General features: G+C 39.5%; 1 protein-coding gene across 7 annotated transcripts in view; it reads right to left on the bottom strand.

Annotated features, from left to right (window-relative positions):
* The window catches only part of TANC1 (tetratricopeptide repeat, ankyrin repeat and coiled-coil containing 1), a 307,158-nt gene that overhangs the window by 153,865 nt on the left and 138,941 nt on the right, over window positions 1–14,352 (bottom strand). For all 7 annotated transcript variants that reach the window (XM_049888783.1, XM_049888782.1, XM_049888776.1 and 4 more), the window contains one exon: window positions 7,595–7,792. In XM_049888783.1, the coding sequence (XP_049744740.1) occupies window positions 7,595–7,792 (198 nt within the window). The remainder of the gene's footprint in view (window positions 1–7,594; window positions 7,793–14,352) is intronic.

Below are 14,352 nucleotides of genomic sequence, written 5' to 3'. Positions count from 1 at the left end.
GAGATCAATAACAGAAAAACTAGGGAAAAGAAATCAAATACTTGGAAAATGAACAATACCCTCCTGAAAAAAGACTGGGTTATAGAAGACATCAAGGAGGGAATAAGGAAATTCATAGAATGCAACGAGAATGAAAATACTTCCTATCAAAACCTCTGGGACACAGCAAAAGCAGTGCTCAGAGGCCAATTTATATCAATAAATGTACACATACAAAAAGAAGAAAGAGCCAAAATCAGAGAACTGTCCCTACAACTTGAACAAATAGAAAGTGAGCAACAAAAGAATCCATCAGGCGCCAGAAGAAAACAAATAATAAAAATTAGAGCTGAACTAAATGAATTAGAGAACAGAAAAACAATTGAAAGAATTAACAAAGCCAAAAGCTGGTTCTTTGAAAAAATTAACAAAATTGATAAACCATTGGCTAGACTGACTAAAGAAATACAGAAAGGAAACAAATAACCCGAATAAGAAACGAGAAGGACCACATAACAACAGAACCAAATGAAATTAAAAGAATCATTTCAGATTATTATGAAAAATTGTACTCTAACAAATTTGCAAACCTAGAAGAAATGGATGAATTCCTGGAAAAACACTACCTACCTAAACTAACACATTCAGAAGTAGAACAACTAAATAGACCCATAACAAAAAAAGAGATTGAACCGGTAATCAAAAAACTCCCAACAAAAAAAAGCCCTGGCCCGGACGGCTTCACTGCAGAGTTCTACCAAACTTTCAGAGAAGAGTTAACACCACTACTACTAAAGGTATTCCAAAGCATAGAAAATGACGGAATACTACCCAACTCATTCTATGAAGCCACCATCTCCCTGATACCAAAACCAGGTAAAGACATTACAAAAAAAGAAAATTATAGACCTATATCCCTCATGAACACTGATGCAAAAATCCTCAACAAAATTCTAGCCAATAGAATCCAACAACACATCAAAAAAATAATTCACCATGATCAAGTGGGATTTATACCAGGTATGCAAGGCTGGTTTAATATCAGAAAAACCATTAATGTAATCCATCACATAAATAAAACAAAAGACAAAAACCACATGATCTTATCAATTGATGCAGAAAAGGCATTTGACAAAGGCCAACACCCATTTATGATAAAAACTCTCACCAAAATAGGAATTGAAGGAAAATTCCTCAACATAATAAAGGGCATCTATGCAAAGCCAACAGCCAATATCACTCTAAATGGAGAGAACCTGAAAGCATTTCCCTTGAGAACGGGAACCAGACAAGGATGCCCTTTATCACCGCTCTTATTCAACATTGTGTTGGAAGTCCTAGCCAGGGCAATTAGGCTAGACAAAGAAATAAAAGGTATCCGGATCGGCAAGGAAGAAGTAAAGTTATCACTATTTGCAGATGACATGATTATACACACAGAAAACCCCAAGGAATCCTCCAGAAAACTACTGAAACTAATAGAAGAGTTTGGCAGAGTCTCAGGTTATAAAATAAACATACAAAAATCACTTGGATTCCTCTACATCAACAAAAAGAACACCGAAGAGGAAATAACCAAATCAATACCATTCACAGTAGCCCCCAAGAAGACAAGATACTTAGGAATAAATCTTACCAAGGATGTAAAAGACCTATACAAAGAAAACTACAAAGCTCTACTACAAGAAATTCAAAAGGACATACTTAAGTGGAAAAACATACCCTGCTCATGGATAGGAAGACTTAACAGAGTAAAAATGTCTATTCTACCAAAAGCCATCTATACATTTAACATACTTCCAATCCAAATTCCAGTGTCATATTTTAAGGGGATAGAGAAACAAATCACCAATTTCATATGGAAGGGAAAGAAGCCCCGGATAAGCAAAGCACTACTGAAAAAGAAGAAAAAAGTGAGAGGCCTCACCTTACCTGACTTCAGAACCTATTATACAGCCACAGTAGTCAAAACAGCCTGGTATTGGTACAACAACAGACACATAGACCAATGGAACAGAATTGAGAACCCAGACATAGATCCATCCACGTATGAGCAGCTGATATTTGACAAAGGACCAGTGTCAATTAACTGGGGAAAAGATAGCTTTTTTAACAAATGGTGCTGGCATAACTGGATATCCATGTGCAAAAAAATGAAACAGGACCCATACCTCACACCATGCACAAAAACTAACTCCAAGTGGATCAAAGACCTAAACATAAAGACTAAAACGATAAAAATCATGGAAGAAAAAATTGGGACAACCCTAGGAGCCCTAATACAAGGTAGAAACAGAATACAAAACATTACCAAAAATGATGAAGAGAAACCAGATAACTGGGAGCTCCTAAAAATCAAACACCTATGCTCATCTAAAGACTTCTCCAAAAGAGTAAAAAGACCACCTACAGACTGGGAAAGAATTTTCAGCTATGACATCTCCGACCAGCGCCTGATCTCTAAAATCTACATGATTCTGTCAAAACTCAACCACAAAAAGACAAACAACCCAATCAAGAAGTGGGCAAAGGATATGAACACACATTTCACTAAAGAAGATATTCAGGCAGCCAACAGATACATGAGAAAATGCTCTCGATCATTAGCCATTAGAGAAATGCAAATTAAAACTACGATGAGATTCCATCTCACACCAGCAAGGCTGGCATTAATCCAAAAAACACAAAATAATAAATGTTGGAGAGGCTGCGGAGAGATTGGAACTCTCATACACTGCTGGTGGGAATGTAAAATGGTACAACCACTTTGGAAATCTATCTGGCGTTATCTTAAACAGTTAGAAATAGAACTACCATACAACCCAGAAATCCCACTCCTAGGAATATACCCTAGAGATACAAGAGCCTTCATACAAACAGATATATGCACACCCATGTTTATTGCAGCTCTGTTTACAATAGCAAAAAGCTGGAAGCAACCAAGGTGTCCATCAACGGATGAATGGGTAAATAAATTGTGGTATATTCACACAATTGAATACTACGCATCGATAAAGAACAGTGACGAATCTCTGAAACATTTCATAACATGGAGGAACCTGGAAGGCATTATGCTGAGCGAAATGAGTCAGAGGCAAAAGGACAAATATTGTGTAAGACCACTATTATAAGATCTTGAGAAATAGTAAACCTGAGAAGAACACATACTTTTGTGGTTACGAGGGGGGGAGGGAGGGAGGGTGGGAGAGGGTTTTTTATTGATTAATCAGTAGATAAGAACTGCTTTAGGTGAAGGGAAAGACAACACTCAATACATGGAAGGTCAGCTCAATTGGACTGGACCAAAAGCAAAGAAGTTTCCGGGATAAAATGAATGCTTCAAAGCTCAGTGGAGCAAGTGCGGGGGTCTGGGGAACATGGTTTGCGGCACTTCTAAGTCAATTGGCAAAATAATTCTATTATGGAATCATTCTGCATCCCACTTTGAAATGTGGCGTCTGGGGTCTTAAATGCTAACAAGCGGCCATCTAAGATGCAGCAATTGGTCTCAACCCACCTGGAGCAAAGGAAAATGAAGAACACCAAGGCCACACGACAACTAAGAGCCCAAGAGACAGAAAGGGCCACATGAACCAGAGACCTACATCATCCTGAGACCAGAAGAACTAGTTGGTGCCCGGCCACAATCGATGACTGCCCTGACAGGGAGCACAGCAGAGGACCCCTGAGGGAGCAGGAGATCAGTGGGATACAGACCCCAAATTCTCATAAAAAGACCAAACTTAATGGTCTGACTGAGACTGGAGGAATCCCGGCGGCCATGCTCCCCAGACCTTCAGTTGACACAGGACAGGAACCATCCCCGAAGACAACTCATCAGACATGAAAGGGACTGGTCAGCAGGTGGGAGAGAGACGCTGATGAAGAGTGAGCTAATTATATCAGGTGGACACTTGAGACTGTGTTGGCAACTCATGTCTGGAGGGGGGATGGGAGGATAGAGAGAGAGGGAAGCCGGAAAAATTGTCAAGAAAGGAGAGACTGGAAGGGCTGACTCAAGAGGGGGAGAGCAAGTGGGAGTAGGGAGTGAGATGTATGTAAACTTATATGTGACAGACTGATTGGATTTGTAAACGTTCACTTGAAGCTTAATAAAAGTTATTAAAAAAAAAAAACAATAAATAAATAACTAAATAAATAAAATAAAATAAAAATAAACCACAGGAAATGGGTTTTTTTCTTCAGTGGAAGACAAAAGGATGTATTACAAATGCTAATGACTTCATAATCCAAGATGACCTACAGCAGCTACAGAGCTACTTTAATGAATATTAGTCCTTGTTTTCTTTCCCACAATATACAGTATTTTACATTAGGAAAAACAAAAATTTGAAACAATAATCCAAAAAACAATCTTCCACGAAGCAGTGAAAAATAAATAAATAAATGGAGCAAGATGTCAGTAAATAAAAATAGTAACGATCAACGTAAATGAAACATAAGAACTTCAATCATGTAAAATGTAAGGTCACAGACCTGAAATTATCTCTGGCTCAGAGTTCCAAAGGTCCAGGAACTAATCACCAATTGTATTAATATACAAATTTTATATTATGCATATGGAATAACAGTTTCAGTGCCTGAAAGTTTCTTGATCAATTAGTGAAGAATTTCTACCCAAACAAGTAAAACAGGCTTGGTTGTTTTTTAAGCCCTATTCATTTTTTTTTTTTTTTATCTTAAACAAAAGAGAGAGAAAGGGATCTTATTTTAAAAATTAGAACAAAAATCATCAAGGTATGTTGACTTAATCCTAAAGATACAGCCTGCTGGAGTGGCTCAATACCTTTGTAGGCCCTGCAGACACACCGTGTATGTACTGTATTGTTGCCAGCAACAGTGCTAGCTTTTTAAACAGATAGACATTTTTAAATCCAGTGCACATTCACAACCATATGTCAACTATTTTTACAGGGAGGTAGAACAATAAGGTTCTGGATACTTTTCCAACAATCGTGGTTTAAATAGAAATCTGTGTGTGTTAGACACTGTAGAAAAACTATTGCGTATAGTGACTACTGCCACTTTCAAGCAAGCATCTCTGCCCTTGACTTTTTTTTTTTAATTAAAAATACCAAGATAATGAAGTCAAGTTACCACTGTGAGACATGAATTTGCTGCACAAATTTGGACAGCACACAAGCACTTCTCCATTTAAAAGTACCTGCTTAATTTATTTAATTACCATTTACACAAAAAACATCTCCTATGAAAGATATTTTCTCCAATCCATTAAAAGGTCAAATGTTGCAGAACTACTAAAAACCAGTTGCTGTCAAGGCAATTCCGACTACATGTGGTAGTGTGTGCTCCATAGGGTTTTCAATGTCTGATTTTTCAGAAGTAGATCACCAGGCCCTCCTTCTGAGGCATCTCGGGGTGGACTTGAACCTCCAACCTTTCAAGTGGCAGTGGAGCACATTAACTCTCTGTACCACCCAGGGACTCCTACAGAACTATTACCTCTTTCTATTCTTAAGGCCTTGCAAAGAATTTAAAAGAAAAAGATTTTACTCTCTGTACCACCCAGGGACTCCTACAGAACTATTACCTTTTTCTATTCATGAGGCCTTGCAAAGAATTTAAAAGAAAAAGATTTTATTTCTATGGAGAAAAATAAACTATTTTCTCAAAACGAAAAATACCTAATTTGGCCAGAATGCATCAAGAGACAAGGTCCAGTTATGGCTACTGTGCGTGCATGCCTGTATTACTACATAGCCTCTATGAGACTCCTCTGATAACCACATTTCCCATCCTTGCTACGTCATTCTTTGCCATATAAACTCCACTAGAACATCCCATTTACTATTAATAATAAAACCGTGTCTGAACTGCAATATTCCCTGGGGTCTCTTAGATGCTCCCAATCCTAAAGTTCAAACATCAATCCATTTACAGTAGTCTTCTCCGGCAGAGCTGCTAGTGGGTTCCAACTGTCAACCTTTTGGTTAGCAGCAGAGCATTTAACCACTGCACCACCAGGGCTCCTTAGTACATACTATAGCAAGAAAAACTGTCTAACAAGTAAAATCTCTGCACTTGGCATGACCCTCAACTAAGGTCCCTTAAGGATCCTGATAAGTTTGGAATTATCTATATTCTCTGTCTTATATCAATAAGGTGTACCTCCTTAAGACATCTTCCCTGCCTCAAGCATCAGACATAGGAAGCTCATATACACACTAATTCAAGGAAAATGGAAAATGACATGGCTGATGATAAAAAGTAAAATGATGTGGGTATTTTTTTTTAAATATGAGAGTAATTCCAATGGGGTAATGTGGCAGTGTGGGAACTGTGATTTGCAGGAAGGAAAGAAATCTGACAAAGAAATATAGGAGTGGGGGACGGGCAAAGGGGAATAAAGAGCATTCCAGGAATTTCCCCAAATACTGATAAACAGGTCAGATTCCTTGGCACAGGAAATCACTTCATACCAAGTTTCCAAGTTCTAGCTAATGACTGTAAATAGTATTGTCCAAAATAAGAAAATTCTAGCACATTAAAAGGTTTTAGACACTAACCAGCTCACAGTACCATTTCTAACATCAAAGCTTTAAGGTTTTCCTCTTAATTTTACCCCTACATAAAACTCTAAATATGCATTAAATAGTTCACAAGTAAGTTCTATGGCATCTCAAGTAAGACAAGTATTTTAAAAACTAGAAGAGACCAGTTTCATAGCCTCAGGGCACATTTTAGAGCAATTAGGAAGTGAATATGTTTTCATTAATTGAGAGGAATCCCTGCACTGCCAAATGATCAGTAAGGCCCCATATTATCCTGCCTTTAAAAAAAAGTAAATAAATATTCAGCAAGCTTAAAAGAAGATGGAAGAACTACAATTCCAGGTATCTGCATCTTGGGTAAGGTTCTCCTCACATCTGATTCATAACCTCTCAAAGTTAAGCACTGTTCTTTCTTTTTCTTTTTTGGTAACGTTAAGTGCAAAAAGCTGATAACGGTGGATGAACCAAAACCAAAAAAACCCGCTGATGTTGAGTCAATTCTGACTCATAGCGACCCTATAGGACAGATTAGAAATGCCCTATAGGGTTTTTGGTGGAAGAAAGGAGGCCAAAATACTTCATTGCAAGTAATTTATAAGTCCCTTGCCTCCACCCCTCTCCAAGGTTGAGTTTTCACAAACAATTAAATTTTATAGCAGCTCAAATGTTGAATGATGTAATCAAGTAAAATAGATTAGTATAAAACTTAGTAGTAAATAAATTGACTGTCTTCAGATTACACTTACCTAAATTCATAACCTTTAGAAGCACCACGATGAGTTTAGATTATAGCTCCCTAGCTCATGAGCAAGAAGAAAACAAAACTGATGATTAACGTTAGTATTCACAACAAGATCTTAAATCTAGCCTGGGCACTCAAGCCAGATTATAGGTCGAGTTAAAGGGTTGAATCTGTTCAAACCGTAACATTTTTCTTAAGATTTACTTCTAGAAGTTACTGTAGCAAAGAAAAAGCATTCCCCCCAAAAGATTTCTTCTGAATTTTGCTTAATTTCAATATATGTAGTATTACTTATAAAACTAAGACAGCTAGTTTTTAGTATGTTTTGTTCCTTGTTTACCTGGAGATTTCTTGTTTGATCTTGATTGTACCAATTGAGACTGTCGAGGCAGCAGCGGTGATGAAGGCAGAGACATAGAGACACCTTTGGCCAAGCTCACCCTATAGGTGTCCTCTGCTACAGAGAGGCTGCCAACAGGGAAGTCCACACCATGGCCAGGGGGAAGGACCGGAGAAGTCTCTGGATCAAAGTCACCTCCTGGAGTGGAGAGATGATACCTTAAGTTAGACATCCATTACAAGTAGATCCAAATTTCATTACTAAGAACTACCTTCTTAGAATTCCCATATTTTTAAAATTATTTTTCTACCATTCTTCTGACTTTTCTACTCTACAAGGTAAATCTCAAGCATCACTTCTTAAGCCTTAATGAACTCTGCTCCATATCCCTTTCCATACCACGTCAACTGGTCTGGTTTCATTCCTAAGAATGTGTTCAGAAAGCCACTGATCTGAGATGGATCGAGGTCCAAGTATGGATGATCCACAAGAAACTTTGATTTGAGAACAGTAAGAGAGGAAGATCATTAGTCTTATATGGATATTAGTAGAATGGAGCCAAATGCCACCACCTGTTCCAGAACTCCATGTCTGCCTCACCGCCCCTCTCCAAAAAGAATGTTCAAGGGACAGTCTAGCCTACCTGAACATTCCTCCCCAATACTAATTCTCTCATCCTGTCTACTCCATACTCCCCACAGTATAGAATTCACATTTCTACAATTTAACCAGCCCCAAACCAATCACCAGACTGGAACCATGGCTCACTTACAAGGCAGTTTCTCCTTGGCATTCAATCCCTATCGGAACTTGGAGACAAACAAGGTTACTATTATGAAATTAAACAGTCTAGGACAGACAAAAAAACCTAACTTGTTGCCACTGATTTATTCTGACTCATAGCCACCATACAGGACAAAGTAGAGCTGCCCCATAGAGTTTCCAAGTAGCAGCTGGTGGGTTTGAACTGCCGACCTTTTGGTTAGCAGCCAAGCTCTTAACCACTTTACCATCAGGGCTGCCTAGGACAGATAAAAAAAAAATAGAGCCCTCAAAAAGACAGAGGATGCAATCACATTGTTGAGTATGCAAGGAAGGGGATACTGAGGGCCAGCCACTCTGGAAAAAAAGCCAGTCCTTAAGTATGCAGACAATACAGGCTCTCCTCCTATTTTTCCTCCTCCACTAATCACCTTTTCCCCTTAGGGTATAGCAAGAAGCAACTGAGGGTATACAGGGAGAGAAGGTAAATCATAGCATTTTCAAGCTCTAAATTACATATAGCAAAATTAGAAAGATAGTTTTCCACAAGCAAATCAGTCTCTGACAAAAGCTACCCAACTGCTCTGTACCATGCCTTACTGACTCCAAAAAAATCAAAGACGAGATTTGAAAAAAAGACAAATGAAAGCTGTCTAGCCAGATGGGAACTCAGTTTTTGCAGATCTTTGTGTCCCTTTGGGCTGAAAAGGGACATGACTCAAACCATCAAATTCCAAGTTGCATTGTTATTCTTGTCTTTCATGGTAGGGGGGCAGTGAAGTAGTCACTCCTGCCATGAAAGAACTTTTGAACAAAAATGCAAACACAGTGGGGGGCGACTGAGAGTTGACAACACAGGGAAAAACAAAACAAAGAAGTGTGGACAATGCAAAAATGGGCATCACAGTGGATAAGGGTTTGGGTAGAAAAGGAAGGCCATGGACCACACAAAACGAGCCTCACCCACAAACAGGTTCATGCCTTACTTTAAAAGCCAACTCAAAAGCAACAGAGCTGTGAACAGAAAGCCCTGCGTTCCACAACAGAGGAGTTGGCCTGTCAGAAAGGCAAATTCAGTCTCACCTGGGTCAGCTATGCTTGAAGAGGTTTTAATATACTTGAGAAACTAAAGTCGTATTACTAAATGCCCAAAAGACTGGCATTTGAAGGAAAAAGAAAAAGAATCCCCAGGAAACTCAACAGAATTTTCAACAAGAATATTCATGAAAATTGCCCAAGACAAATACTCCCATCCCTGAGGGAGGGAAGCAAAGAGGAATTAGTAAAAAGCTGTTGCCCTCTAGAGTTCACAGGAACGGCAACAGCCCCCACACCCTGATTCCCCAACAGCCTCGCACACACTGTTTCCCAAGTCTGCACTTAAACACACTACTGTCCCTAAATCCTAGGGCCCTAAGGACTAGTATTACGCTACCATGAAATACCCTGGAATCTTCCAGGGCCCAACTCCTTGAGTCCTTTAGAAGAGTATGAAGTTTCCCAGCTGCCTCCCCTTTGACTGTCTCGCAATGAAATAGATCTTAAGGAAGAGCTGGGGGTGCAGTGTAATGTCAACTCCCGTTGGGGCTGTGTGCCCATCGCTCTGAGAAAACTTGTGCACGTAGAAGGGACAGATGTTTTCTCTGGTCCAATACCTGGTTCTCATACCCAGTTCCAACCACATCCATGTCTCATCCCAGGAACACAAACAGGTGCTGTGACTACAAGAATGGTGCCAGATCACCCTCTGTGGATGTTTAGACAAGAAATACTAGGGGATATGAACTTGGAGAGAGCTGCTGTCACAGCCCACAACTCTGGCGGGTTATACTCATGAGGTGTGGGGGAACTTGAAAGAAGTGATGCTGGTTGTTCCATGTGGTCTGAAGAGAGCTACCATGCCCTGTGGGTGTCCTTATACTGCCTAAATCACTGACGTGGGGCTGTCAAATAGCTATAGGATGTCCTACTATACCACAAGGGCACTGTAACAAGGCACTCACCCCCCTACTCACACAGGACTGTTTCTGAGCTATATAGAAAAACCCCCGACTTCAAGTCCCTAATCCAGATGGGGACAGAGAAGAAGGGGGAAATGGATCTATTGTGATATCGTCAGAATTAAAGAATGAAGATCATTCCTAAGAAAGGGTTTATTTTCTTAAATACTTAGAATTCTCCAATGCAACAGAAGAGAAATTGGGCAGTGAAGGGTAAAATAGAGAATTAAGGAGTTTCCTATTTACGAAGTCTGCCCATAAACTTTGTTTATATCAAGTAAAGCAAATATTTTCATTAACTGCAAAGCTGGTGGGGATGAATTTCCAAAGCATGCTATAACCATGAGGACCTTCAGCCTTCGGAGCAGCTGGGCTCTGGCACTTTGATTTTATGCGGTCTGCAGTAACGAGGGAGTTTGCAAAGGAGAGATTTCTATGTCAAGTTTGCTTTGACATCCTCACTGTATCAGTCCCAGACATACTGTTTTGTTCCTTTTTTGTTTTGTCTTGTTTTGCAGAGGAAATTACAGACAGCTAATTTCAGCTTCCATTGATTAAAAAAAAATACAAAGCGGATAGAGAAGTTTAGTGTATGAATAATCAAAAACCAAACCCCTACAGTTGAGTCGATAGGCAGGCACAAAGCAAGTCGGGTGATCTTGGGGCTTAGAAGCTAGAGACAGCATTCTGCAGCCTGGTGCTTCAAAAGCAGGAGGGCAGGGGGGTTAAGGTCAACGTAAGTCCAAAAGCATCGCAACAACGCCAGTAGCAGAAGGCAAAAATCTCTGAGAGGCATCCGTACAAGCAATACAACATTGGTTCTCGGCAACATGACACCAGAAATTCTCCAGTTGATTTAACATTCCCCAGCAGATGCTTAAAGAGGTTTAAGAGGAATTAAAGACGTTTTACTGCAACGATCAGCACCACTGGCACATTTTTTAGTTAGCTCTGAATAAATGTTTTTCTTTTAACCGTGACCTATTTTTTGTTCCTCACCTCAATTAAATGATGGAAAACATACTTCAATCATCACTCTTGTTGCTGTGGCAGAAATGCCCAGGCTGGCAAGGACTATAACTTCTCTCCAGGGTATGAAAACCCTGTTATCAAACGACCCACAATTTATGGGGCCTCCTCTTGTTTCAGTGGCAGCTGTTTCCCATGAAGCATTCTTATCCCAACATACATTTCATCTCAGAGAGCATCTGATCCAAACTTACTGCTTCACAGACAAGAAGCTGGACACAGGGCTTAACCTCCCTGAGCAAGGCAGACCAGGTGCTACCATACTCGCTACTCTACACGTTTAAGAACTTTACTTTGGAAAAAAATGGAAGTCCCCAAAACAGGCAAGTTTTTAAATGAGCTAAACCTACATAAAAAAAAAAAAAAAAAAATTTTTTTTTTTAAACCTACATAGGGAATCAATAATCTTTTGTTGTACAGGGCCTGGTAATAAATACTTTAGGCTTTGTAGGCCACATATGGTCTCTATCATCCGTATCTGTGCGTGTGTATGTACAAGTATATTCGTATATATGTGTGTGTATCTATATATACACATACGTAGGTGCACATGTTTCTTTTCCCAGTTACAAAATTTCCTCAATTACAAAAATAAGATTGGAAAATGCAAAGAGGGCATTTACAAGATGTACCTTATGTAAACTAAATAAATGCATATTCATGCGTGCACACACGCACACACAAAAAAGAACTGTAAATCAAAGTTTTCAAAGATAAATGGAATTATCAAAGGGGATAAAGCCAGCTAAGTAAGGCATTTTAAATTGGTGGAAATAGCTTTTGACAACAGTTCTTTATTTTAAAAGTTTTTCACCATTACAGACTGTGAAAAGGGATTTAAATTCGTAATGAAAGAAAACATGAATCTAAAAGATGATGAATGGAAGGCTATGCAGAATGACAATGTTCAACATCACAGATTAAAATACATGAAGTGCAAGATTACAGAGGGCTTTAAAAAAAACGAGGGCGATGGAGCCAGGGAGATGAAAGTAAAAGTGTATTTCAGAAAAGATAGACCCAAGAAAGGCAAGGGTGAAGCCTAGCCATTAAGGCAAATAGGGCTGCAGAGGCAGGAAATAAGATTTCTCTTTATTGTGCCATTGAAGCGGCGAGGCGGAGGAGGGGGGAAATAGAAGCTTCAAATAGAAGGATGTTCTGTTTATATGGTTCCCACAAAACAGGGCTGTGCTAGACATTAAATGTGCTGGGCATCTTTTGTATAGTCCCTGCCTTGGGAGAGCATTTATGGGTCTTAAACATATTTTCCATTATAAGGTTTTACAACCACATAGCTCATATACATATATATAGAGAGAGAGATACCTGGCAAAATTGGAAAAGATTTCCTCCCACAAGGTTCAGTATCATTTCTGAAGCCTGTAAACCACATCTCATAGGACCTCCCCTAGGATCTAGCCATTGCTACTGAGTGTTAACATGCATTGTCAAAAACAAATTTAAGATAAACGTATCCAAAAAAACAATTTTCAAATAATAATACCACTAATAGGCAAGAAAACAGGTAACCCCAAGGTAAAAAAAACCTCATCAATAGGACACATTTTTGCCTTCAAAAATGCTCCAAGCGGTCTCTAAGTAGAGATCAGTAATTACTATCCTCAGTTTTATCCTTAATATGCAACGGTTATAGAACCAAACGTACAAATGTACTTTATCCTGAAACATGATCAGTAAACAAACCGGCATTTCCATTCAAACTGTCAGTCTTTCCTTTAAGACCTGTTGGCATGCAGGAGTTTCTGTGCTTTGAAACTACATAACATCAGAAAAACTCCCCAACCCCAAGTCCCAAAAGGGGAGCATCTGAAATAATAAGCTTTTTTTAGATGTACTATGTGCTAGGCAGAGTTTTAAGTTATACACATACATACCAAAAAAAAAAAAAAACCCATTGCCATCGATTCTGAATCATAGTGACCCTATTGGACAGAGTGGAACTGCCTCAAAGTTTCCATGGAGTACCTGGTGGATTCAAACTGCCAACCTTCTGGTTAGCAGCCATAGCACTTAATCACTACACCACCAGGGTTTCCCCATACTTACATGTTGTTGTTGTTAGGTGCCATCGAGTCAGCTTCGACTCATAGTGACCCTATGTACAACAGAACAAAAACACTGCCCGGTCCTGCGTCATCCTTACAATTCTTGTTATGCTTGAGCTCATTGTTGCAGCCACTGCGTCAATCCACCTCATTGAGGATTTTCCTCTTTTCCACTGACCCTGTACTCTGCCAAGCATGATGTCCTTCCCCAGGGACTGATCCCTCCTGACAACATGTCCAAAGTATGTAAGATGCAGTCTTGCTATCCTTGCCTCTAAGGAACATTCTGGCTGCACTTCTTCCAAGACGGATTTGTTCATTCTTTTGGCACTCCATGGTATAGTCAATATTCTTCGCTAACACCACAATTCAAAGGTGTCAACTCTTCTTTGGTCTTCCTTATTCACTGTCTAGCTTTCACATGCATATGATGCGATTGAAAACACCATGGCTTGGGCCAGGCGCACCCTAGTCTTCAGGGTGACATCTTTGACCTTCAACACTTTGAAGAGGTCCTTTGCAGCAGATTTACCCAATGCGATGCGTCTTTTGATTTCTTGACTGCTGCTTCCATGGCTGTTGATTGTGGATCCAAGTAAAATGAAATCCTTGACAACTTCAATCTTTTCTCCATTTATCATGATGTTGCTCATTGGTCCAGTTGTGAGGATTTCTGTTTTCTTTATGTTCAGGTGCAGTCCATACTGAAGGCTGTGGTCTTTGATCTTCATTAGTAAGTGCTTCAAGTCCTCTTCACTTTCAGCAAGCAAGGTTGTGTCATCTGCATAACGCAGGTTGTTAATGAGTCTTCCCCCAATCCTGATGCCCTGTTCTTCTTCATATAGTCCAGCTTCTCAGATTATGTGTTCGGCATACAGATTAAATAGGTATGGTGAAAGAA

The sequence above is a fragment of the Elephas maximus genome, chromosome 6, assembly GCF_024166365.1.
Source record: "Elephas maximus indicus isolate mEleMax1 chromosome 6, mEleMax1 primary haplotype, whole genome shotgun sequence".
Taxonomy (NCBI): Eukaryota; Metazoa; Chordata; class Mammalia; order Proboscidea; family Elephantidae; genus Elephas; species Elephas maximus.
This window is presented reverse-complemented; position numbering and strand designations above follow the sequence as displayed.